Raw genomic sequence first — 25,561 nt, 5'->3', positions numbered from 1 at the left:
TCTATTTAGAAAAATATTTCAATAAAATATAATTGTTGAAAATAATTTCTTTTTTCAATCTTCATCGTCATCCGAGGGATTATCGTCGTACTGCAAATCTACTGATTAAATTGTGTCGTCGATATTAACTGCGGTTTCCGTATTTGTAACAAGAAATCGTTATAACACTTAACAATATTTTATTTATTCCACAAAAAGCGTGCTATTAAAGTATTGAAAAGAAATATACCTCAATCAGAAGTATCTCCTAGAATAACTGGTGTTATGACAACATCTTCACAGGCTTCTGGTAGGTGATTACCAACGAACCAGGTGCGAGAGAGTCAGAGATAAGGAAAAAGTGAAAGTGAGTCGTGGAGTGGGGAATACATGCTTTACCCCAGCTGCACACACTAACTTTTTTAGACGATTTTGGTTACTTCGGCTTGTGGAATCGGTAGATTTTATTTTTCCCGTTATTTTTGCATTATTTACTTCAAACCACGCTCGAGAATGTCAAGACGACCTTTTGTTTTGCAAGTTTGTGACCCTCCCACTTCCTTACGTTACGCTCAAATTGTCAGACTATTGAAAAACATTCTTTTCAGCTATTAATTAACCCACCTTACCTTAATCTGACGCGCTTGAGTATTTCTGACGATCGATATTTTTTTTACTATTCTGATGGGTTGCCCTAGACGCAAGTTCCTATATAAAGGGCTTATATATGGTGGAGGTAGTCAACAATGCAAGGTATCCTCCTTTATGTTCATCTGCCGCGCTCGAGTAAATCCCAAAATCCCCTATTGGGCTCCCCTACTATTTTCTTTCGTAATGTGAACCATTCGAGTTGGTTAACTTTTAAAGTTACTCTGAAACTGAAAATAGTATTGTCTGACAGGATATATAACGCTCTTTCAAATGATATAGTCGTATTTGTAGTTGCCTAAGTATACCTGAAATTTTTAGCGTTCTTATACAGTAAAATTATGAAAATGAAAATAAAAATTATGAAATATCTCCTAAACAAAGGATTATTTGAAAAAAAATTCAAAATGATTTTTTTAACTGTACAATTGATTTATAGAATTCGGCCACAAGGGACAGAGGAGTTTGCTGCAATAAGGGCCTATGAGACCATGGGCCCTTTATGGGGAGAATACAAAAATTAATTCTATATATCTTAATCTCTATGGTCACCAAGTATTATCCAAAAAAAATTAATTTGTTTTGTTGGTATGAAAAGTTTTATGTGATGATGTTATGAGTCTTTTTTTAAAGACAACCATTTTAATTGTTGAAAGTATTCAGATAATTAGATTACCTATTATTTTTATGTGTTTTAATATTGAGAGATTAGAAAAAAAACATTTATTTATTTAGTTACAGTACTGTAACTGTGCTCCGACTTCATGTGTGCCACCAAGAAAACATTGCACCTTGATATCTTAGAAAATTGCTTTGGAGCATGGCCCCTTATTGCAGCAACCTCCTCAATTGAGATTTCATTAAAATCACTTTTTAACACATGTTATGCTTGTATAGTTCCTATTATTGAGATTATTACTCTACCTATGGTAGAGCAGTCAAGACGTTAGATTGGCATTAAGCCTACTTGATCGTAGAGGTGACGCCATCATGAGGTGCAATTTAGGTATTTATTTAACTACTAAACAGTGATGAAAATAAACATATCTTTAAAGAACACGGATGGTGGATAAACATAATTAATCATCAAATCGTTCCAATTGTTTGTAAATCTTATAATATACAATTTAAAACCATATTTTTTTCACATTTAACATTATGTCATTTAATACTTTTACTTTAGTAAACATGCGAATGCTTTGAATTAATAAAATGCAGCGAATTAAACTAAATTGCTAATACAATAGAATTATGTAATAATATTTACTGGAGCTTTGAAACAAAGGTAACAAAACTAAATAAGGCTATTTTTATTCTTAAAATATATCTTTATTTTTATTACATATATGTATAGCACAAAAATATACAAAAATAAATAGGTAAGGCGTATGCTATAAAGCTTATTTTTACCTAATACTGTTGTTCGAAACAAAGTTTGATAGTAGAGTACAAACCATTACTGCAAGGGGTGGAAATATCAATCGCAGAAAGACAAAATGTCATTATGCACTTTTTTAAATAGGTATACTATCAAATCCATTATTTTTTATTGCAAAACGCCTACATTTTATCTAAAACCTTTGGCCGAAACAATTTTTGATGAAACGAACTGTTACCATGAAAATATGAGTTGAAATTAAACAAGATGAAAACTTTCTTAATATCAAATTCGCCGGAATTTATTAATAACCATCTTAATGTTACCTTAAAAATTTGACCAAAAAAATTAATACGACCACGTATTAGTGCAAGGGATAAATAAAAGTGTTTTAAGATCAAAACTTATTGTATAACTACCTTAGTAGGCAAAATAAAATTCGTTAAGGCATTCAATGCTGGATGCATTAAGTTAAAAACATTAAAAATATTTTCATGGCATGGAATATGAGAAAATTTTAAACCGATTTTTTTTAAAAATATTTATGAACATATATGATGGACATGAACATGTAGGCTACATTTAATTCTTAAAATGTTCCAGGAGTTTATAGAATTTACCAAAATATTTCCAGAAGACATAGGTACTTTGAAATCTATCTAGGGTGTGCCAAAAGGGATATATATATATAAAAATGAAACCCGTTTTCCTTGGTCACGGCATCACGCGTGAACGGCTGGACCGATTTCACTAATTTTTTTTGTTGTGTTTGCTATGGTCAGGAGAAGGTTCTTATGAAAGAAAAAATTAAGAAAATTGTGCGGAAAATTAGAAAATTTAAGAATAATGAATTCTTATTTCCCTTGGTCACGCCATCACGCGTAAATGACTGAACCGATTTAACTAATTCTTTTTTTGTTGTGTTTGTTATTGTCACGAGAAGGTTCTTATGAAAGAAAAAATTTAACGGAAAATTAGAAAATTTAAGAATACTGAACCACCATATATAAAATTATTTCCAAACTAACCCAACACTTTGTACAATATAAATATTTTTAAAGTAACCTTATGACATTCAGCTTTAAGCGTTTACAGTTTCCAGTGCGGCTTGAATTTGCAATGTCAATAAATAAATCGCAAGGGCAGTCGCTAAGTGTATGTGGCATCAACCTAGAAAATCCATGTTTTTCACATGGCCAATTATATGTCGCCTGTTCCCGTGTCGGAAAACCATCAACATTATTTATTTACGCGCCAGAACATAAAACTAAAAATATAGTTTATCAAAAAGCATTAGAGTAGAGAGAAGCAGTGAGGGGTACAGAGACTATTAGTTGATTTATAGAGCGCGCGTGGTATTGAGCTCATTGTTTACTTAAAAATGCCAAGTTGTTCAATAGCAATTTGTAAAAACATTAGTGGAATTATTGAATCATATGGAATAAACATTATTTTGACAATATATATTTTGTTTTTTATTTAATTAAATTAGTAAGGTCCTTTTCAGTTATAGTGATACCAGGGAATTATGGATTCATTTTTATATGGAGGATATTATAGATTCCAGTTCAAATTGAATAGGTACTCATACCTAAGATAGGTCAGCTATACAAAATAAAGTAGTGCATCATTGCTACGCTAAGGCGGTACGAAGTTCACCGGGTCAGCTAGTATATATATATATATATATATATATATATATATATATATATATATATATATATATATATTAGAAAGTTCGTATACCTAGATTTGAACCTAATACTCCGAAAGTCTATGGCATTTGTACTTTTTTATTTAAATATTTTTTATATTTTTATTGCTGTTTTATTATAATGGTCTCATTTTTGAACTGAGGCAACTTAATGGCGAAGTTATATTTTTATTGCATACCTATGTTTTATAATTTCCAAAAGTTTTTTTTTTAATATTTCTTATTTTTTGTGGATATTTTCTTTCAAATGCCGTCGGTGGGGTAAAAATCGTAGACTCTGGATGCAATGAGGTAAAACATGTTTTATTGTGTTATTATTATATTTTTTTAAATAATAATGTGATATTTATTAGTTTTTTTAGCTTCATTAAAAAAAAATTCAAGATGGTTGCCAAGATGATGTCAGTTGCTTACTGACGGCATTTGTGTGGATTTTTAAGCCATTTTATGGACTTTTGGAATTTTTTAGACTTTGGTGGGAAATGTTTCCTTTATAAATGGAATTCTTCCCTTGAAATTGGGGCATTATGAGCTTTTAAGGGTACTTTTTAACTTGTATTTTGGGGACTACTTAAAGTGAAGGTCATCCCTTGGGGTCTTTCTGGAGAATTTAAAAGCCTTTTTGAGGATTTTCTCTTGTGGTGGCTGGCAAGAGGAGTCTTAAGCCATTTTGTGTATTTTTCAAGCCATCAAACATTTTGGGAAAATAATGGAAGGGATTATTTTCCATCCAAAATGAACCATTTTAGCTTTTCGAATGGCTGTTCATCAGCTTTGGGTGTCTGTTTAGACGATTATTTTTCCCTCGCTTTACTAATTAGCATAATCCTGAATCTTGCGCTTGATGTTGAATCGGCATTTTAATTCTACTAGAATTTTAGTATTTAAGTTATAAGCTAATAAGTGTCAGCTTCAGGAATTAACATCGCCTAAATAAACATAACTACCAAACCTTTTATTATAGCAAAACCTTTGGAGAAAATATTTTAGTTTGTAAAATAATTTTAGTTAAATCCATCTTTCAAACATGTAAAGCAAATTTTAATATTTATATTGTTCTTTTTATGTAAGCCAATTGTGTAGTTTTAATTATAATTGCAATACTTCAATTTTTTATAAAGTTGTTAATTATTAAAATTAGGTAGATTTTTCAAAAACTATCATTACAATCCATCCACAGTAGGTTATAAATGAGTTAGGATGGGTAATGGTGAAATAAGCAATGTCTGTAGGAGCAGTAAAATAATTTACTTGTTTTTCGAACAAAAACTTACCCCATAAAACATTAGTTAGGTCCTCGCATTGAATTCATAGCATTTCTGAAAAATCTTTCTTTCTTTACAGTTTCTAGTGGATGTGTGCCATTACGTCACATATTTTCAACAAAACTGCAATGTAATGTTTTATGTAAACTATTTGATTATAAATACAAACAGAATTGAGGGCCCAATCAAATGAATATGTGAAGTGTTCACACTGATCATGGCGAAGCATTATTTTCAATCTTAAAAGCACGTCCCATCCCCCCTCCACACCAAACAATTGATGAAAATCGCTGTTTAATTTTGCACAGATACGTATAGATACACACATATTTTCACTACACGCAAATACTTATTGGCGACTTTACGTCTTTGCTTTTCCTTCACCAGATCATTTTCATTCTATTTTATACTAGCTGTCCGACCCGGCTTCGCACGGCTATACTAATGGAAAATATTTAAGCCACATCTCCCATTTACAGTAATGGTAAATAAAAAAAAATCAGTGAAAATTTATTACAATGCTGTATAATGTACCAGAGAGAAAATGAATAGCACCGATGGTTTCCCGACTCGTGCACGCAACGTACAACTGATGTACCCGTACTTCGCTACGGCAGTCTACAGGCAGATCACTCTTGCGCCGCTCATTATACATGCCCCTCCTTGTGGGTACGCCACTGCCGCGCGATGCCCGTTGCCATGGAGACGCAGAAGGCATGAACAATGCCAAATTCTGTTCTCATGCAGGCAAAGTACCCACTGCTGCCTGGTTTTAACCACCCATGGGATCTAATTTTCGGAAAATGTCATCCTGCATAACATAAGGAACATTACTGTGAAGTTTCAAGTCTGTAAAATATACATACTTGAAAAAAGGGCAATAAAAACAAATTAAACACAGAGAGAGGAAAAAAACCATAGTTTAGGTTTGCGATTTAAAGTGATAAAAAGTATTTAAATACTATTGAACTCTTATGAGGGTACTGATTGCTTCGTTGTTAATATCACACGGGTGTTTTTTACTTGTATGGGAAAAATTAAGAATGATAAGACATCTAGTGCGTGGCAACAATGTTAATAGGCAGTAGGAAATAAACTTCTAGCGCCTGCGGCATTGTCAACACACACTTCGTACGTGTACTGCATGTTGTATCTAACCCTCTCTAACGTATTTGATTCTAAATTGGACTTTTAGTAAGGATCCCAAATGTTATTGATAATATAATATAGCCTATAGCCTTCCTCGATAAATGTACTATCCAACACTGAAATAAATTTTCAAATCGGACCAGTGGTTCCTGAGATTAGCGCGTTCAAACAAACAAACAAACAAACTAACTAACTCTTCAGCTTTATAATATTAGTATAGATACACCTATGGCACGCCGTAAAAATGATTTTATGGTAGGGCATTCCAGGTTTTGAACTTAATCATGCGATTTTTTTATAATACTCCGGAAGAGCACCTGAAATTCAGGCGCATTACTAAGATAATAAGACCCAAACAAAATTTCTCATATTTTTAATTAATGTCAGTTGTAAATAGATTTGTACTGTGTATAAAACAAACGCTATGTAACTTATATGCAAAAAAAATGAATTAAAGACTAACAAATAATATTGGAACTATGTATCATGTTACAGCATGAATCACGATATCGCAGGCTATGCTCACAGTGCCGCACGCCAGAGCAGCGCAGACTTCAGCGCAGAAACATTTCGCAACTTTCTAATAACTGTTTAAATTATTGTCTGTGCCTTATTATTCAACTTGTGTTTTAAAAATCTCCGTTGTAATATTACTTAATTAGCTGCCAAAGTCATGATTGTATAGTTTTGGGAACCTACACATAAGGAAAAATAATAGGATTACAAAACCTACACTTTTCTTGTTCAAGGATATCATTATGATATCTCTCGACTTGCTTTACTCTATTTTAATGGACCTTGAAACTTCCATACATTGTAAAATTGTTTATTTATTTGTACTGTATATATAATACACACACATATATATATATATATATATATATGTATATATATATATACACACACACACATAGATGAAGCAGTTCATCAGCGGCTTCATGTACATAGGTGTCATTGGAAACACGTGAACTGATTCACTGCAGGACTTCCAACTTTTCAAAAATGAAGCAAAGTTTTTTGAGCCATCATGTTCCGTTTTCTCGGGAAAGAGGAAAAACATGTCACTCTGGGTTCATGTGTTAATTTTTTATAATTGGTTACTGGTAATTGACTTTGAAAACAATTGGCAAATGTACTGGTGTTGAAGCAAGCTTGTGCATATGACCTACAAGCTCAAATTTTTTATACATATAGCTATTTTACAGATATTCTCCTTATCATTTTTATGTGTTTCGCTTGGTCACGCATTGTTATTTACTTTTCAATAGAAAAGCACGAAATACAAAAGAAGTAAATATCTCCAACTTCTGGGTTAAGCTGTGAATGATGCTATGGCGATAGGACGGAGTGCCCTTCGCTGAACTGTTTCACGTACACATTGTGAGAACAGAGAAAACTGACGATGGTACTTAAGATAATTTGTTCTCTTGAATATTGTCTTCCAAGCCACTGCATTATCAGTGGACTCAGCTGTTACATTTTAATTATTTTTACTTTAGGTAGGGTGGGGCTATTTGAGTACCCTAACATTAAAATCAAAAATTTTATATCTTAAATCGAATTTAAAAATTTATTTTTGCTAAACATTGTAATTGAACTTATTGAATTACATGTATCTCAGTTATAGAAGTCGTATATATCAAAATGCATACTACAGAAATAAAAGTCGAACCCATTGTAAAATATGTCAATAATAGAATATGTGGGGCTATTTGGGTTTCGCAAGGGGCTATTTGAGTCGTTAAAATTATATTTAATTCTGGAGTAAATGAGCTGTTAAATAACATAAATTGTGCTTCGAAGTTATCTGCAAGTCCCTTTAGGCAATCTTTCGCGTACAAATGTTTCCTACTAAATAAAATGTCAACTAAGACCATGTTTAAAAAGTAAACAGAAACACGAGTTTCCATAGGCATTAAATGCATTTCCCACAAACAAACATTTTCTGACCAACACAAACTTCATGATACCAGCGAGCACATTGCTAACAAGCTATCCAGTCACCTTTCTTCAGCGATTACAAGGAGTTATAACGTAGGCTACAAAAACTACACGGTATGTTATCAGTTCCTTCGCAGTGCATTGATACTTCGTTTGGATCATCCTCAGAAGATGAATTTGTAGATATTTCACGTAAATCTTCAGCTGGACAGTGAACACTTCTTGCACTGGAATTTTTCTTTAGTTTCTTGCATGGTTGTCCTTTCAATAGTTTTATTTGCCTCTTTTCTCTACAGTCAGAAATATTATCTTTTGTTGTCAAAAGTCGAGATTTTTGTTTTCTGCTTCCTTGTTTTTTGTTACTACTTGTTTTAACTGACCTTGAGAGAATCTGTGAAAAATCTGGAGACTTTGAAGACAACTGCTTTGTGGTTAAAGTTACAGTAGATATCTAGGAGGAATCACGATCTTTTTGTGTTGAAGCTGATTCTCCAGAAAGTGGAGTCGATGGAATAGAGCTCTCTATCCCAAGTGGTCTTGCTGTGTGTAGAATAGTGTCGATGGCAAAAATTTCTCTTCAGGGACTATTTCAGGATTGTATGGATGTATTCCTGTACATTGAAAACCTTTTTCTGCAAGAGCTGGCGTTGCAGTTCTGAGCCAGGCCTTTTTGAACAGTTCCCCAAAATTGAACTTGCTGATTTTTCCACCTGGTTGGCTATGGATATACTGCGTGGCTTCAGCATGATAGTGTGTTTTGAGAGTCTTAAACACAGTTCTGTCCATGGGTTGAAGCACATGAGTTGTGTGTGGGGGCAGACAAAGAAGTTCAATGTCATTTTGTTCACAAAACTCCAAGCATTCGAGGGAGCAGTGAGAAGAATGTCAATCCAGCACGAGAATACATTTTCCGGGAACCCTAAAAACATTTAAATGTTTTAACCAAAAGAGAAATAATTCCTCGTTTGTGTACCCATCAGACTCCGACATTTTAACTACCATTACTGATGGCATGTGTTCGTTATACTCTTGTCGGAAACGAACACCCTTAAATATCACCATTGGTGGAATATACTGACCTCTTGCACTGCATGCTGCAACTATTGTAACATTTTCCCCATGTTCTAAACTGGTGATAGATGTTACTTCTCTTTTACCTTTTAGAGCTACAACTTTGACTGGTCTATTGTTCATAGGTAGGCTACTTTCATCAACATTATAAATGTTCTGAGGTTTACAGTTGATTCCAATTTTAAGAGATGTAGTTTGAAGCAAAGAATAAAAGTCATTAACCGAACCTTTATTCACCTCTGCAGCACGAGCCTTTGAAAATCCTTCGGGTTTTCTCAACGATAATTCAAGATGTCTTTTCATAAATGAGAGGAACCAATCTTTCCCTGCGATTCCAGATACTCCCCATGGATGTTTTATACTATTTGACACAACATACTTGTAAACAGCACGACGCACTCCTTTAGAATCACATCCTAATCCTCGGTTGGATAAGTTTATCAGTCTCAAAACAAGTTCCTTCTCTTGTTCGTCACTTAACACTGTTGGGTGGCCAATTTTTTTCTTTCTTGAAAGATATTCTTGGAGGTTATGCTCACTGTACGATTGTTGAAGTCTTTCTGTATTCACAATTCTCCTCAAAGTTTCATATGGTATGCTGAAATGACTGCTGTCGCTCTCACGCTTAAACGGCACTCCAAGACAGCTTTGGATGCTAAATTAAGCTGCTCACTTGTCCACTTTAAATATGCACCTGTCCTTTTGTAAGTGCGAACCATCTGAAAAAAAAAACAGTGAGATAAAATACATAATAGGGTGTGCAACAAAACTTTTTCATATAAATGTAATGTAATATAATAATATTAGCAAAAACCATCTTTACATTTAATAAATATATCCTTGGTATTACAACAATCACTTTTGTGTTAACCGAAATAGCCCCATTGTTGACCCAAATAGCCCCAGAAAAACTACTCAAATAGCCCCAATTACTTTAAATCACAAAATTAGCAAAATATTCAATTCATTAAAAATAATTCTTGCTGTGAATATACTAAGAGACTCACAAATTCTTCTTCTTTCGTTTGACATATAACACTTACGATAAAGTTTCACGTTACACTTGGATATCACTATTTCCCCGGGTATTAAAGTTAGAGTTTAATATTTCAAGACAGCGCCATTTGCCGCCCGTCCGTAGCCTACACAAAATATCACATAAAATCCGCACACAACATGTCCGTCTGCTCAGCACAACCTTCTTCTCGCTTCTGAAGTCCAATCCGTGCCGATGATGCGCGGAGTTATTGCGCAGTAGCCGAAAGTCTTATTTCGACTCAAATAGCCCCACGGCCCAAATAGCCCCACGACCCAAATAGCCCCACCCTACATCTGCTTTGATCAAGTATTTTTTAAAGTAGATTTAATAAATGTTATTCACCTCCTATACCATCGGGATGAACACATGCATGGGACACATTACACACCGTATAGGTTGGGGCAATTTTTTTTTCTGCCGACATCTGGATTTTTGCTGATTATGTTACAGTTACATGTCTGTGATATCATTTTAACATCTATTCTTTCATATATTAACTCTTCTTTAAAATAATACCAATATTCTTTAATTCAAATTACAGTTTAAGCAGAGTCATTCGAGAAATTTGCTATCACTTATGATGTATTATTTTATCTAGAACATGTTCAACCTGAAAAAAAAATTAATGAGATAAATGAAGAAACTACGTTAATATTTCTCGTAAATAGTCGCATGCATGTCTGATTGCTGGTGCGGTCATTGTTGCTATTTATGCACAGTCGGTAACTACAACGATGTGCGGTCAGCTGACAGAAAATTTTCCCCTGTAAAACCATCGGCGTTCAGCATTAAATTCATTTTTAGGAATGAACAAAATTCCGTAGATATTATTTATAGTCACTATTTCACATTCATGAGAAAAATAACATTTAACTCCGAATTATCTCTGCATTAAAGTAGGCAAATTTACAATAACGATCGATTAAAAAAATTCTTATGGCTTTAAAACATTTGGATCTAACCGCCCTTCATTAAGGGGGCTCATTTACAATCATCTTAAACTACTCAAAATTACCTACAATTTAAATTTTGAGTTATTCATCCACATATTTGGCCTGACATGAAATAAATATTGTTGCAATTTACCGCGGGTTCGTAAAGGATAGCCCAATTAAATATTTTATTACACTACACAGTTTTATTTATTGTCACTACTTACGTCACTTACAAAAATCTTCTAAAATGACAAATAATTAATTACACTTAAAGAAAGGTCTATTCTCCAGTCACTCGTTCCACACACCTCGCTGGACCGCACCTCTGGCGCAACTCTCGCCACAGTACCCCTCGTGGGTCTCCACCGCGGGACTCCATCGCCACATTCCGCCGCCGCCGACGCACTTCCCCTTCGCCGAGGATCCACTCGATTCCACGCTCGCAACTTCGCTCGGGACTCCGCCGCGCCAGCGACTCTATTGCCCAGAAACTCTGCCGCGGGAAAGCTCCCGACTCAACTGAACTCACTCACTCCCTGCCCTGGAACCTTCGTCCAAGGACTTCGCCACTCTGCCGCACCCGCGGCACTATCGCCCGGAAACTCCGCCGCGGGAGAACTCCCGACAAAACTCTCCGAACTGACTCCCTGCCCTGACGTCCTCGGGCATATATATAGGCTCCGGCGCAATTCCAGAACTCACGAGAGCGGCCGGGGCCAGTCGCGTCATCGCGAGCCATCCCGACGGCAGAAATCTCTCGAAAACACGTATCGGCGGCTCACGCAACTCCCAGCTGTCAGGTTTCAGTTACGTGTCAAAGGCATGGCGCCGCGCGGGGAGTGTTGGGAAGGAGGGGGGGAAAGCGACAATCTTTGTTATCTTCCAGGCGCACGCGGCGCATATCATATTGCGGCTGTCGCCAGCCAGCTCTGCACCTACACGTGTCCCGGCCAATGTCATGTTCGTAACAATATATATTCCTAAAGTTTTAAACCTTATAATGTATGGTATTATATTATAATATATTCTAACAGGCTCCAGCCTGATACCACTAGGAAGTCATAACTCACGGCGACTACAAATGTCACACAAATAACTCTAGTTCACGAATATAGCCTTCAAAAAGTCCCCAAATGCAGGTCCTATGCCACGTCGAGCCATGACACATACTTAATACGGAAACCATGTCTTAAGGACTTTTCACACAGTCAAATATTGCTTCAAATCAAATCTTTATTTTATAGAATTCAATACCTTAATTTGCACATGATGACACGTATACATAGATGATCACTGTCATATTGTCATTCTAGAAATGATGACATGTTTTATGATTTCAGAATGGAATTTGCCATCCATATTTTACAATAGTTTTACTACATACATATGATACAATGTAATATGTGCCGTAAAATGGATATATATTAAATTTTATATTCATATTAAAAAAGTCAGAGTTAATAACTTATGATAATAACATAAATAATAAAAAAAAATTCCAATGAGCAAGATGTAGCTTCAACGCAGTATTGATTCTCTGAGGCTTAAATAAATAAAAATAAATTCACCTGTGAAATAAAATGTGTATTTTAATATGTAGTGTTAAGTTATGCAGCTCAGGTACTATCTTGGAAGTGCAAGTGTTTGTAACTCGACCCACCTGCGGGACCCGCCAGACTGCGCAGGCCAGCGCCGACACGAGCCCCGGCCCGATGGAGCAGGCGGCGAGCCTCGCGGACGAGCTGGTGCGCAACATCTCGTCGTGGTGGGGCGTCGAGGCGCCCAGCAGCAACGACGTGATGCGCCACATCACCACGCTGTCGGACACCATCGCCACCAAGCTGTCGGGCGTCGTGCGGACCATGCAGGACGAGGTACCCGCCGCTCGCGCCGCCCTCTCTTCCTCGTCACGTACAGAACAACACATAACCATTTAGAGAAGTAAGGATGCGGTCGTGATCTCAAAAAAAATTTGGTTGTCTGTAAAGTCGGTTTACGGACGATAGTTTAACGTGACAACGTCATAACAAAACATTGATCAAATGATTGATCCAGAAGAAAAGGAAATATCATATTCGGCCTGAGACTGAGCCATCAAACCAGTTAGGCATTAAAAATATTATATTCTTTGAGGAATATATTTTTTTTAATTTTTCTATCTTTTGTATGATAAAATCTACCTCTGCAAATTTTTATGAATAAAATTGAATCATTTTTATTGAATTATCACTATTTTGTATGGATTCAAAGGAGGAGTGAAATGAAATCTACAATTTCATTGATACATTTACTTTTATTTGCATTCATTAATTCAAATATATTTATTACCTACTACCTACTTTTCTTTTCAACATTTTCTTTATTGTTTGGATGTGACGTTCAATCAACCCATTAGACTGCGCATATATGGGGCTGGAATTTTTATGTTATAAGTTCCACGCCGTGACAAACTGTGTGAACTCAGCTGACCGGAATTGTGTACCATTGTCAGTATACAATACCTCTGGAATGCCATGTCTGGCAAAAATGGACTTCAACTGTGTAACGGTGTGGGCACTACTGAGGTCTTTCAATTACTAGCTCTGGGTATTTATAATACGAATCTACTACCAGGAGATAGTCACCGCCACCATAATGCATTATATCGGCTCCTAGGATCTGCCATGGCCTCTGTGGAATTTCTTTATTCATATGACTTTCTTTACTGTTCATATTTTGTGTTGCTCTACAGGCACTACAGTTACTCACTAAATCAATTAATTCCTTCATTAGAAAAGGCCAGAACACACATTCTCTAGCGCCAAGCTTACACTTTTTAATTCCCATGTGGTTATAATGAATACGCTGCAGAATATCTTTCCTCATTAGTGTAGGGATGACTACTTGTTTGTTTTTGAAAACTAAGCTACCTTGTACTACAAGCTCGTCCCTATATGCCCAAAATGGCTTGACTGACTGAGGTAATTTTTCTTTGGAAGGTGGCCACCTCTTTAAAACTAACTCTTTTACCTGACTGAGCGTTTCATCCTGCTGGGTATGCAATTGTATTTTGTTCATAGTGTCCTGTGTTGCCTGTATGTGATGTACTACCAAACCCTCCTGAACAGCTATTTCCTGTTCCATGATATTACATTTTCTATCCTGCAAACTAGCTCGGGACAGAGCATCGGCAACAATTAGCTCTTTGCCAGGTACATACTTTAGTGTAATCTCATAATTTTGTAGCTTGATTCGCATTCGCTGAAGACGCAGGGGGCATTTGTCTAAGGGTTTATTGAATATCGCCTGGAGTGGTTTATGATCAGTTTCTACAACTACGGGATTGCCATAGATGTACTGGTGAAATCTCTCGCAACCATACAATACTGCTAGTAACTCCTTCTCGATTTGAGCATAATTTTGTTGTTGTACTAAGTGTTTTTGATGCATAGGCTACTGGTCCCTTTGGTTGTAGTAATACTGCTCCTAACCCCTTACTGGATGCATCGACCGACAGCGTAAGTGGTTCCTTGGGGTTGTAATATTGCAAAATGGGAGTCTGTGTTAGCATCAACTTTAGGTCTTGAAAGGCTAGCTGATGCTTTTGTGTCCAATTCCACTGGGTCTCTAGTTTGCATAATTCTCTCAGGTCAGCACTGTGCTGAGCTAGCCTAGGAACAAATTTCCCTATATAGGTTAACATTCCTAAAAAACCTATTCAACTCTTTCTTATTAGTTGGCTCTGGGAATTCCTGTACAGCCGTCACTTTCTCCTTATTAATTTTAATCCCATCCCTACTTACGACATGACCAATGTACTTGACTTCACTTACCCCAAACTGACATTTGCCTCTATTAAATGTTACGTTATTCTCCCTTGCCCTAGTGAAGACTCGTTGTAGGGTCTCATCGTGCTCTTGCAAAGTCGTACCATGCACAATGATATCATCAATGTAAATTTCTACTCCAGGGATGTCACTGAACAGATCACTAAATATTTTGTGAAAAATTTCTGGCACGCAATCGAGTAAATCACATCCTACCATATGCAGGTGTGTCAAAAGTAGTCAACTTTGAACTCTCCTCTGACAGTTGTATTTGCCAGAAACCCCTATTAGCATCTAGTGTGCTAAAATATTTAGCGTTCAGCAATTCTACTGACACTTCCTCAAAAGTGGGTAATCTCTGATATTCCCTTTGAATAGCCCTGTTCAGTGGTTGAGGATCTAGGCACAACCGTATGTTTCCATTGGGCTTTCTAACCAGCACTATGGGGTTGAGCCATTCCGTGGCTTCGTTGACTATCTTTAACACTCCCATTTCAAGCATCCTATCTAGTTCCTCTTTTAGCTTTGCATGCAATGAGAAGGGAATTCCTATAAACCTACATGCTTGTGGCTGACACTTAAGCTTTATCTTTAGTTCACAAGGCTTTACCTTAATATTTCCAAGTCCCTCAAATACATCGGCAAACTTCTGAACTACAGTCTGTGTAGTTGTTGGAGTTTTGTCCTAACTAACCTCATCGACCCTATTCAGTATCCCTAACTGTTGAATTGCTACTAACCCAATAATAGGTGGAGAATTATTTACATTAGTAACATGAAATTCCAAGACTTTTGGAGCACTGTTTTCTGTTTTACAATACAAATAACATTTACCCAAAACTGTTATGTATGTCCCCGAATATGTTTTCAGTTTAGTGTTTGTTGCATGCAACGCATCTTTCTGTAAGTGTAACTTCCTATATATACACTCAGGAATTACATTCACCTGTGCTCCTGTGTCAATTTTAAATTTAATATAGCCATCCGGCTCTTTTAATTTAAGTTTACAAAACCATTCCGTATCCCAGAACCCTCTATCACTAGTTTCATTATTTTTTTTACATAGTGTACTGACTTCAGTTTCAGCTGTTTCACTAAGAACATTTGCAACACATTTGCATTCACAGTTTACATTATTGCAGGAGCATTTGCCATTAAGGACATCACAACTGATTGGGTTAACCGCTTGGGGTTTGTTTACTATGGGACGGTCCATGATGCTAGTTTCCTCTCCTGTAATACAACCCAACACTAGGTCTTGTGACCCAGTAACACTTGTTTCATTATGTGACTCTCCTACTTTTGAGACTAGTTGTACATTCTGTCTAGACTTACACATTCGAGCATAATGGTTTAATTTGTGACACTTGTGACACTCTACTTTGTAGGCAGGACACTTAAATTTATCATGGGTTAATCCACATTTACCACATGTATGTTCTGGAACGCGGCGTTGAAACTTAGTCTGATTATTAGAATGTTGGCCCATACCTTGCGTTTGGTGACTATTTTGATACCTATAATCCATTTTACCCTCGAACTGTTTTCTGCCTGGAGTCTTCTGCTGTGGCACTTGAAGTGCCGGTCCTCGTTCCGTAGTGTAGGTCTGCTTCGGTTTGCGGTAATCACTTCTTTCTTGACGCCACCCAAGCCTACCACTTGTTTCTTGCCGTGAAGCACTGCCTCTTGTTACCGCACCACCAGGTCTGTTCGAAGTGCAGTGCATTTCATGTACGACGTGTTCCCCTTCGATGGACTTGAGTAGCTGATGTGTTTGTTCCGCCGCCTTGCATACTTGAATAGCTTTGGTTAGTGTTAGATCTGTCTCTCGCAACAACCTGTCTTTTAGCCTAGATCCTGTAATGCCACCGTCGAGCAGAGTCTTGGCTCGAGGTGCAAGTTTTGCGGACAGCAGTTTCAGCATAGGATGTTGAGGGCTTGATAAATTAACCACACACACCTGTAGATCCAGCCATCTTTATTGTGTACCGGAAATCGACCACCACTGTGTCTTCCATAGACATGATATCAAAGACATACATAACATACATAACATTCTCTACTGGTTCTCCCACCACGTACCCTCATGCGATCGGAATTTTCGTAACGCTCGATAATAGTAGCCCACTCAACAAAGAAGTTTCATTTCAAAGTTGCGTTTTCTGGGAAATACTGAGGAAACAATAATCTCCCAATACTTCCTCGTTCCCCCCTCCTTCCTTCTAGAGCTTCTGCATCCAAGATTGATGACACATGACTGTAGGGGACTGGTTTAAATACACGAAAAGCTTCAGCAACATTAGCCTACTAGTGTTCGAACTTTATGTTTAAATATTACTCTAGGTGACTCAGAATCTTTTTCCAGGAAATTCTTTTCTTACGACTTTTCTACTTTTATTTATTATTTACAATGAGTTAAAATGTTAAGTCTCATTTTTATTTTCTTGTAGCCAATACTTTCATTCATTCGTAGAAACATACAGTGCTTAATTTTAAAGGCTCACCTTACAAATGTTCAGAAGTGCAGTAATGTATTAAATATGTATATTTTGTGTCCTGCTTGAGACAGGGGTGAAATGACTGACATGAGTGCTGTCTCATTTTACGATTCTCTACCGAAGAAACAAAAAGACTTGAGTAAAATTTTTATTCTAACACGTTTATTTCTTGTAACTATTTATGTTCAGATTTATTTAAGATGTTCAGAAATGTTTTGGATTCTCAAACATATATTTGCCTGTAGATGAGTCAGTAAATTAAAAAAAATCTTAATAAGTTATACATATCGAAAATATTAAAAATATGCAACCTTAGGTACACTCTTCTGCTCCTCAGATTCTCTCTGGAGCCTCAGAAATGGAGTGAACATGTATGACCGTGACACGCTGACGTGAATGGCAAGGCATGAATGTGCGCAGCGTTTTTAACTGCAAGGTCAGTTTAGGAATATTGGCTCAGAAACATCGCGCAGTGACGTAACCCCAGGCAATCAATGTCTGACCATCTTACCGGGTCATGAATATCGCCATAGCGAGCCACGCGGCTCGCATGCCGCATGTTGGCATCGACCCGAGGGCTCGCGAAGAGCCACTCACTACCTCTAGTAACAAGCTGCCTGATGAGGGTGTGCATGTGCAGTGTTTGCTGTTAGCCTACATGTGGGTGTTACATCTGAGGTTCCATCGGGGTTGGTGTAGGTTCTTTGTCATGGAATTGTTGATATGAATGAGAGTGCTTTGAGGCCCTCGCTCTTCCACCAGGGTACCAGGGGACCCGGCGCGCGCGACGGTCTCACGGCTGTGTGTTGCGGCTGACTTGCACTCATGGCGGGGGGAGGGGGTCGCCACTCACCTCTCGGGACAGCAGCGCTTCGGTCGGTCACACGGGTCACTCGCTCTCCGGTGGCTTCCCCTGCCCGCCATGCCCGATTGTCGAGTTTTCATATTCGCCCCTATGGGAGACGCAGTGCCTGTCCTGTTGTAATAATTTCTGGGTTGCTTCATTTCACCAAACCTGCAGCCCAGCTGGTGGTCGTTCTGATTAGATGTTGCTTGTGGTGTCCCCGACATTTTCCCTTAGGCCTGTATTCAGAGAGCGTGTTGGGATCCCACTCAGTCCGCTCTCACTGCTATGTCGTGTCGCTCAGGCGCTTGTTCTGAGCCAGTGGCGTGGCTTGACGGTCTGGTGCACGCATGGCAGGCATAGTTTTGAAGTGGCTGGCGGCTGGGGCTGTCTGTGGCATGTGTGTGTGTGTTGGAGGCAGGGGGTTGGGCGCACGCCTCCCTAGTGCACTCCCGTCCCGGGGTTATTGATCCGTAGGCATGGTCGGTGGTAGCTGATCCTCTGCTCCGGATTTTAGTCCCTCAGGGCGTTTGCATGTGTTCTGGAGGTTGCATAGAACTTAATGTTCGTACGTAGGATTAGTGTTGGAATGTTTTGGCAATGAGTGATTAGAGGGAGTGTGGTGATGCGTGTAAAGGTGTCTGTGCCGGTGATGATTCTCATAACTCTATTTCGGGCTGCTTGTAGCTTGCGGATCAGTTTGGCCCCAGACTTCAATTGCATGAAGCATGGCAGGCTAAATGACTGCCTTATAAATATGTACTCCGACTATGTGGGGGGCACTCGCCCCTTAAGAGGGGGTAGAGCATCACTACCCGGTTTCTGCAAGGGACAGTTCTGTCCTCTATTTGCTGCTGCCATTTGAGGGCAGTCTGTGGCTGCTTCTTTGTTAGCCTCTCAGCGTACAAGCGGAGGCATAGATGAACTCGAGAGGTCGTAGTTTAACGTCACGATCACACGTCTGAAAGACTGGAAACTCAGCGATGTGTTTATATACCTGCTTAAAATCACCGACTACACTGCAATAAATGAATCTACAAATTAAGTAATGTGGTCGAATGTGCTTGATGGTAGAATGTATTGAAAAAATCAATTGTCAGCTGTGTTTTTAAACTCTAACGGCGGCACTAGATAACTATCAGTCTCGCAAGGTAGAATATTAAGAAAAATAACATTAAAATCCTCAAAAAAAAAATTTTAATCGCCAGGATGCTCGATACACGTTCACTTTACATAATAGTCCACATTCTACCTGCTAATTTCATTTTCTTCAGTTATTATAGAAGCGATCAGGTGGTAACACATTAATGTATTCCTATGTTACACATAGTAATAACAGAGTAAAAAGTAAACCCAAGCTCTGTTACCATTTTGTCACACTCCACTCTCTCTTGATGACTTGTGTAACTGGTGGATCTTTTAATTTCAAAAGGCTAAAATATTGTTTATTTAACTTTTAATTACTTTCACATAGAATTATAATACTTGATAAATTGACTGACAAATATATTAAAATTATTAAATTATATTAACATGGATTTAAAATTACATTATCTAAAGAATGGTGAGGCCGTGATTAGAAAATTACCATTAATCATTGTACATAATTTAAATAGAATCAGAAACAATAAACAGGTTAAGTCCATGCAATCCCAGTGCTCTTAGAGCGATTAAAGTCACGAAAAAAACATTTCCGGTGTTCCGATCTTTTCAAAGTCGTGATTTAATGTTTATACCGAAGACATAAAAAAAAACTGGAGTACTGGAGGTTTGACGTTCGCTGGCCGAAGTTGAGCTGCTAACGAGACGTCTGGCTACCTTAGTAGTCCTGCTTGCTGGAGGAAGGGCTCGAGGGTGGTGTTATTAGGCCCGCATCCTGCCCTTGGACCCTGTCTGTAAACAGGTCCGAATAAAACATGATCAGAACATGATCACAGACAGTTAGCAAAATAGGCAGAACATCCCTACTATTAAAGGTGATTGTGGTCGGGGAATAAGGTTTGTCAAAAAAACTCACCATACAGGGAGATGGCTTCTAGTATCAGCCAGGGTGCCGAGCTCGCGAACACGTGGTTGTCGCGAACGTTTCCATGATTCAAAAAGATAGAAAATATTATGAAGTATTATTAACGAAGCTTGAATACTTCTGCGAGGTACGCAGACTGACTAATTACTAATTACTAAAGTTGTAGGGACCACATCCCTTGACTAGCTGATTACATCTTTAAACAACGACCGGAGTGAAGTCTTGATGTGCGGCTCGCCAACGATGCGGTGTGGTCAGTCTGCTGTCGCGGCGCGAAGTAAGTTTGGGGCGGCAGAAAGTTTGGGGCGGCAGTGACTCGTAATTAAAAGAAGAAGTCAAAATAAAAGGGGGAGGCTTCGGCTTCTGGACCGAAAGGTTCCGAAGATTTCCGAGGGAGTGGTCGAGAAATACTAACTTCGATATCTCGAAGTTGGTGGTACTGTGCGATGTCAGCGCGACCTACTGAGGGGTGTCCGAAACAAGGAGAGATAGACTAACACGAGGCGACAGCTAAATCATTGGGCTTATGGAGGGGACTAGTGCAGCGCTCTGGTGGCTTGGAAATGAACTACGGGGCACTGTTTGTTGCGTGAGGCGCCTGGGGGCAGGCGTTTAGCAGGCATTCAAACACCCAGGACAAATAACTCGCAACTCTGTCACGAGAGGTCAGGTGCGATACATTCTGAGACTGGTGTCGTGGCCTTGAAATTGGCTCGGGGTTGACGCCCGGCCATTGCACTGGCCCTGGCTCCCTGGAAAGGCCGTAGAGGGGTGAGGGGGGGGGGGTTTATAAGAAATGTGCTGCTGCCAGTGGGAAACTCTCTCAGCAGCGGCCGGCGACGTGTCGAGGGCTCGAGCAAAATGACCCGTGCTCGTGCCTGAAATCGCTCGCGTAAGGCTGGCTCTCAGAACCTAGCTGCTCTAATAGCTTGCAGGACATAGCACTTCTTGTCACGGCTCGGAGAAGAATTACAGGCGACGGACGTGTGCCAAAGCGGGGATAAGACGATAGCACTTGCTGGGTCATTCGATGGTAGGCAAAATTATAATTATGCTGGGAACGATTGAGGAGACAGGTGCATGGAAAATATTACGACAAAACTAATTTAACTGTACATATTTATATTTTATGCTTCTTTTTAAGACATAATATACCTAGGATATTTTTAATAAACTTTTTTTTACTGAGTTATGTCATTTTAAATGCATTTATTTTTATTCCAAGCCAGAATTATTTAGAAAACACATAATTATGTTAAACGTAAGTAAAGTTCAAGAAATGAGTGTACGAATAGGTTTCTGCACCTATAAAAGTAAAAAATTTTTTTTTTCATCGACAAAATTACAGTTTAATATTGACAATTTCCATTGATCACTGCTGGACTACTTCAGGAGCGATTTAAAGAATAAATTTAAATGAAAATGAAAACATAATTGGCAGAACACAATTGAGTTATGTATATATTTTCATATCCTTTTGTTTTTGATACGATCCGACTCAAAACACGCCCTCTGGAGTGACAGTTCTAGTGCTGCGTGGAAAACTCTCGCCGCCGGGAAGAATGTCCCCGCGACGTGGCGCTGAGGGCGGCGCTTGTCGGAACCAGGTAGTTCGGCGGAGCTCCGGCCGGCTGGCCCCAAGACTGGTAGAGGAGGAGGTTGGCCCGAGAGGGCCGGTTTGAGTAACGGTACTTCCAAGGGCTGCTCGTGACGTCACTGCGGCGCAGGAACCGGCCAGCTGAGCTCTCAGCTAAGGGCAAAACCTACATCTTTCACTCGTTTTCACGCCGATACAGCTACTGTGTTGGAACATATATCAAACAGTTTCTTTATATCTCACACAGTTATGTGGCTGTCACAATTTGGAGAGGAAAAATAAATAACTTTGTTACGAGTATATATACATAATAACAGTTTCATGCGCATCGTGTTTCATGCTCGTGCAAGCGATTCGTCGGACAAATTCTAATAATACCTACTCGTATTTGTTTTTTTGTTTGCAAGGTAATTATATTATATTATAATTATACTATGTATGTTTGAAACTTATTTTAAGGATACTCCTAAAGTGACTAAGTGAGCATTTCTGAAGACGGTCATACAAATACCAATAATCTAATAATTTACTATATTGTAGACTAAGACGTTCATTTTTAAGTAGTGTAGAAACTACACGCTGTGTTTATTACCAATTCGGCCTTACTGATATGAACACGAGACGGGAGTGCATAAATTGACTAGAAAAAGAAATAAACCATGGCTCGAAAAATGCGCATACCATTGTATATTGCTCATATGCATGCAGTTATAACATTTTGTCACTCAAACAAGCACATTGACGAATATTAATATATCAGTTACCTTAATTTCTGGTTTTCTGAACAAGCTGTGCAAGCTTCTTCTGCCTTTTCTTTTCCGTGCTTGCAATTTTTGCTTGACGATTTAAATGCCGAAGTCTAATAAAAGTTCTGGTTCTTGCAAACTTCATTAAAACTTTTTTGTTAACATCTGGAAAATGTTCTACTAGTTTCACGAAAAAGTTTCGCACAACACCTTTTCCGTTCTGTAATCCTAACCCGTGATGTGTTTTAAATATTTCTTCAGCATGCTGTACAGTTTTCACAAATTTTGATGACGGGACAGTCAATTTACCGCGACTCAGTATTTCTATCCATCCATCTATAAAAATCAAAACACACAATCCTACAGTAAACAGAGAATAAAATAAAATAAATCATAGCAACAAATAAAATTATGATAATTACCTTTGTTTTCTGTTTCTTCAATACTTTTTAGATTAGCGTCCTCGCTTGCATGAATCAAATATCCAGCTACATATCTTAATGCTTCATTCTCTTCCCATGACGTAGTCAAGGGCGTGAACAAATCATCTTGAACCGCCTCGTTTTCTTCGTTCTTGTTTTCTGGAATGTTTAAATTCAATTCGGTGAACATCTGGCTGGTCAGATATGGTTTTTGCTTCAAACTATCGTCTTCAACACATGCGCCTTGTGGCAGAGGAAGTTCAGATCCTAGTAACATTTGTCTGAACCTGTACTTGAAATCTGTTGGTGTAGGGTTATCGTAAGTACCGCCGATGCTTCTGAGGCGCGAAAAAAAACTTTCAAGTAAGTCCTGGTTTAAGCGACAAGTTATGATGTATTTCAGTGAGTTATTTTTCTGAAGATAATTGTGTAGACCAATTACAGATCGCACAGAAATTAATAAACCTTTCTGAAATGGCATCAATGTTTTGTGACCTACGATTCTCATGTTAAGAACCATCGCCTCCATTTCTGTAATTATTGACAATTGTTCTTCAATTCGAAAACCAAAAGCACTGTGCCACGGCTTACATTTATCGTGAATAAATCTTGAATTCATAACATCAAAAAACTTGTCAACTAATTCAAAGAAGTTACAGATTTCTGGATGTTCAGGATATTTCAAGGAAAGCCGTGTCGCTGTGTGATGCGAAAACAGCTGAACAGCAAATTTTACTTTCTGGCGAGTGTTCCCTTTTAGCTGAATATGAAGAGGAGTAAGTTTTGGAGACAATTTCAATTCTGTGTTTTCAATTATGGCTTGCACATGATCTTTCCTAATAACTGTTCCACAAGGGAGCTGTATTCCATAATCCAAAAAATTATTTCTCAACAACTTAATGGCATGTGGCATGTCTGCAAAAACCCACACAGGGTGGCTACTATGGGGATTTTCAAACGTTGTACTAGCTGGTGTTATATTTAGTTCTTTCCACAAGCCTATATTACTTCCGCCCATGTCACTGACCATCGCAACGACACAAAATGACCGTTCCTCGAGCGCTCTTATAACATCGAAAAGAAGATCTTTTGTTATCTTTCTATCGAAGTCGTAAAATATTGGCTGTTTCCACTTTGAAGCTAGTCCTCGAGCCATTATTACTTGTGCGTTTATATTTGGCCCAAGTATTCTATCGTCACTTTGGTCGTAACATAATCTTGAATCTACACTCATCTCGTCAAATGACAGAATTGTTATGCGCTCTGTTTCAGTCATGATTTTAGTCGTAGCTTCAAGGACTGCTAACACTTCAGTTTGAATTCCTGGCATACATTTTAAATTCCTGGTCCATTTTCGAAGAGTTGACAATCCCGGAAGTGGCAAGCCTACTTTATTTTTCATGTAAAGATAGGCTTTCCGAGAAATTGATCTTAGAGTAATTGCTGCTGCTATGTCTTCTTTTCCCCAGCAGCATTTCTTTTTGGTTATGAATCTTTCAATTTGTTTTGGCGTGAAAACATTTTTCAAAATATTCCGCAATTCAGTTTTAACTAATTTTGGACATCGCTTATGCAGAATTTTAATTTTCAATAACTGTTGTTTCAACATTTTTTTTTTCCATTTCCAAGCGCTTTTCAGATTCTCGCCTCCGTATTATTTCATTTTCCAGGTCAGATACTTTCATTTTTAATATCATTATTTCATTTTCCATGGCTTGCATTTTCGCTGACAAATAAGCCTCTGAGTTCACATCGTCTTCTGCAACTAACTGACAATTCGGAGTTTTTTGTTCATCATGTACAGTGTTACAATGCACCGAATCGTCCGATTTTCGTGCCTTTACAGATTTGTGTAATTCTTCCACAAGCTTCCTCTTCACGCTTCGCGAACGAAGACGTTTTCCTCTATAGTCTGAAGTGCATTCAGTTTTATTAGGTATGTTTGCATGTGGCACAGAACATTTTTTCAAGACTTTTCTTCTCTTCTGACCGGTCAGTTCCGCTTGTAAGTCTCTTTCAAAGTCCTCGGAAACGAAGTGATCCGAACAAATGCTAACATTCCTCGGATTGAACTTGTCTTTTCTCTTGCAAGCTAACACCCACTTTATTGAAATGTCTGGATCTTCAGGAAATCTATAAAAACATAACGCACTGTCACCACGACCTGAAACGTTTCTGCAGGTCGCAACTGCACAAGCGGGCATTTTTATTACACAGTCACATCCACGACGAAGCACGAAAAAAATCCACTACGGCGTGCGACTACTGATCGCAGCAACAAAAAACTCGCAGCTCTCCCGTTTGTGCGGTTGTAATACCATTAAACTCCGAAACATAAGTAGGATAAGGAAACTACTATAAATAAATATAATTTTAAACCACTCCGACCTAACTACGAACTCATGCCGAAGTAAGGCGGGTAAAAATCGCGGTCTGGAACTGGCAATGCGTGGCAGTCAGCCCTAGACTCGGAGAGGGATGCGCCGCGGTGACGTCACGCGCG

The 25,561-nt window shown here is 38.2% G+C and overlaps 1 protein-coding gene across 1 annotated transcript in view; it reads left to right on the top strand.

Moving 5' to 3' along the window:
* The window catches only part of LOC134530985 (uncharacterized), a 37,736-nt gene that overhangs the window by 5,787 nt on the left and 6,388 nt on the right, over positions 1–25,561 (top strand). Inside the window, exon 2 of the mRNA XM_063366390.1 lies at positions 12,796–12,993. Within this exon, the coding sequence (XP_063222460.1) occupies positions 12,796–12,993 (198 nt within the window). The remainder of the gene's footprint in view (positions 1–12,795; positions 12,994–25,561) is intronic.

This window comes from Bacillus rossius, chromosome 3 (genome assembly GCF_032445375.1).
Source record: "Bacillus rossius redtenbacheri isolate Brsri chromosome 3, Brsri_v3, whole genome shotgun sequence".
NCBI classification, from domain to species: Eukaryota; Metazoa; Arthropoda; class Insecta; order Phasmatodea; family Bacillidae; genus Bacillus; species Bacillus rossius.
This window is presented reverse-complemented; position numbering and strand designations above follow the sequence as displayed.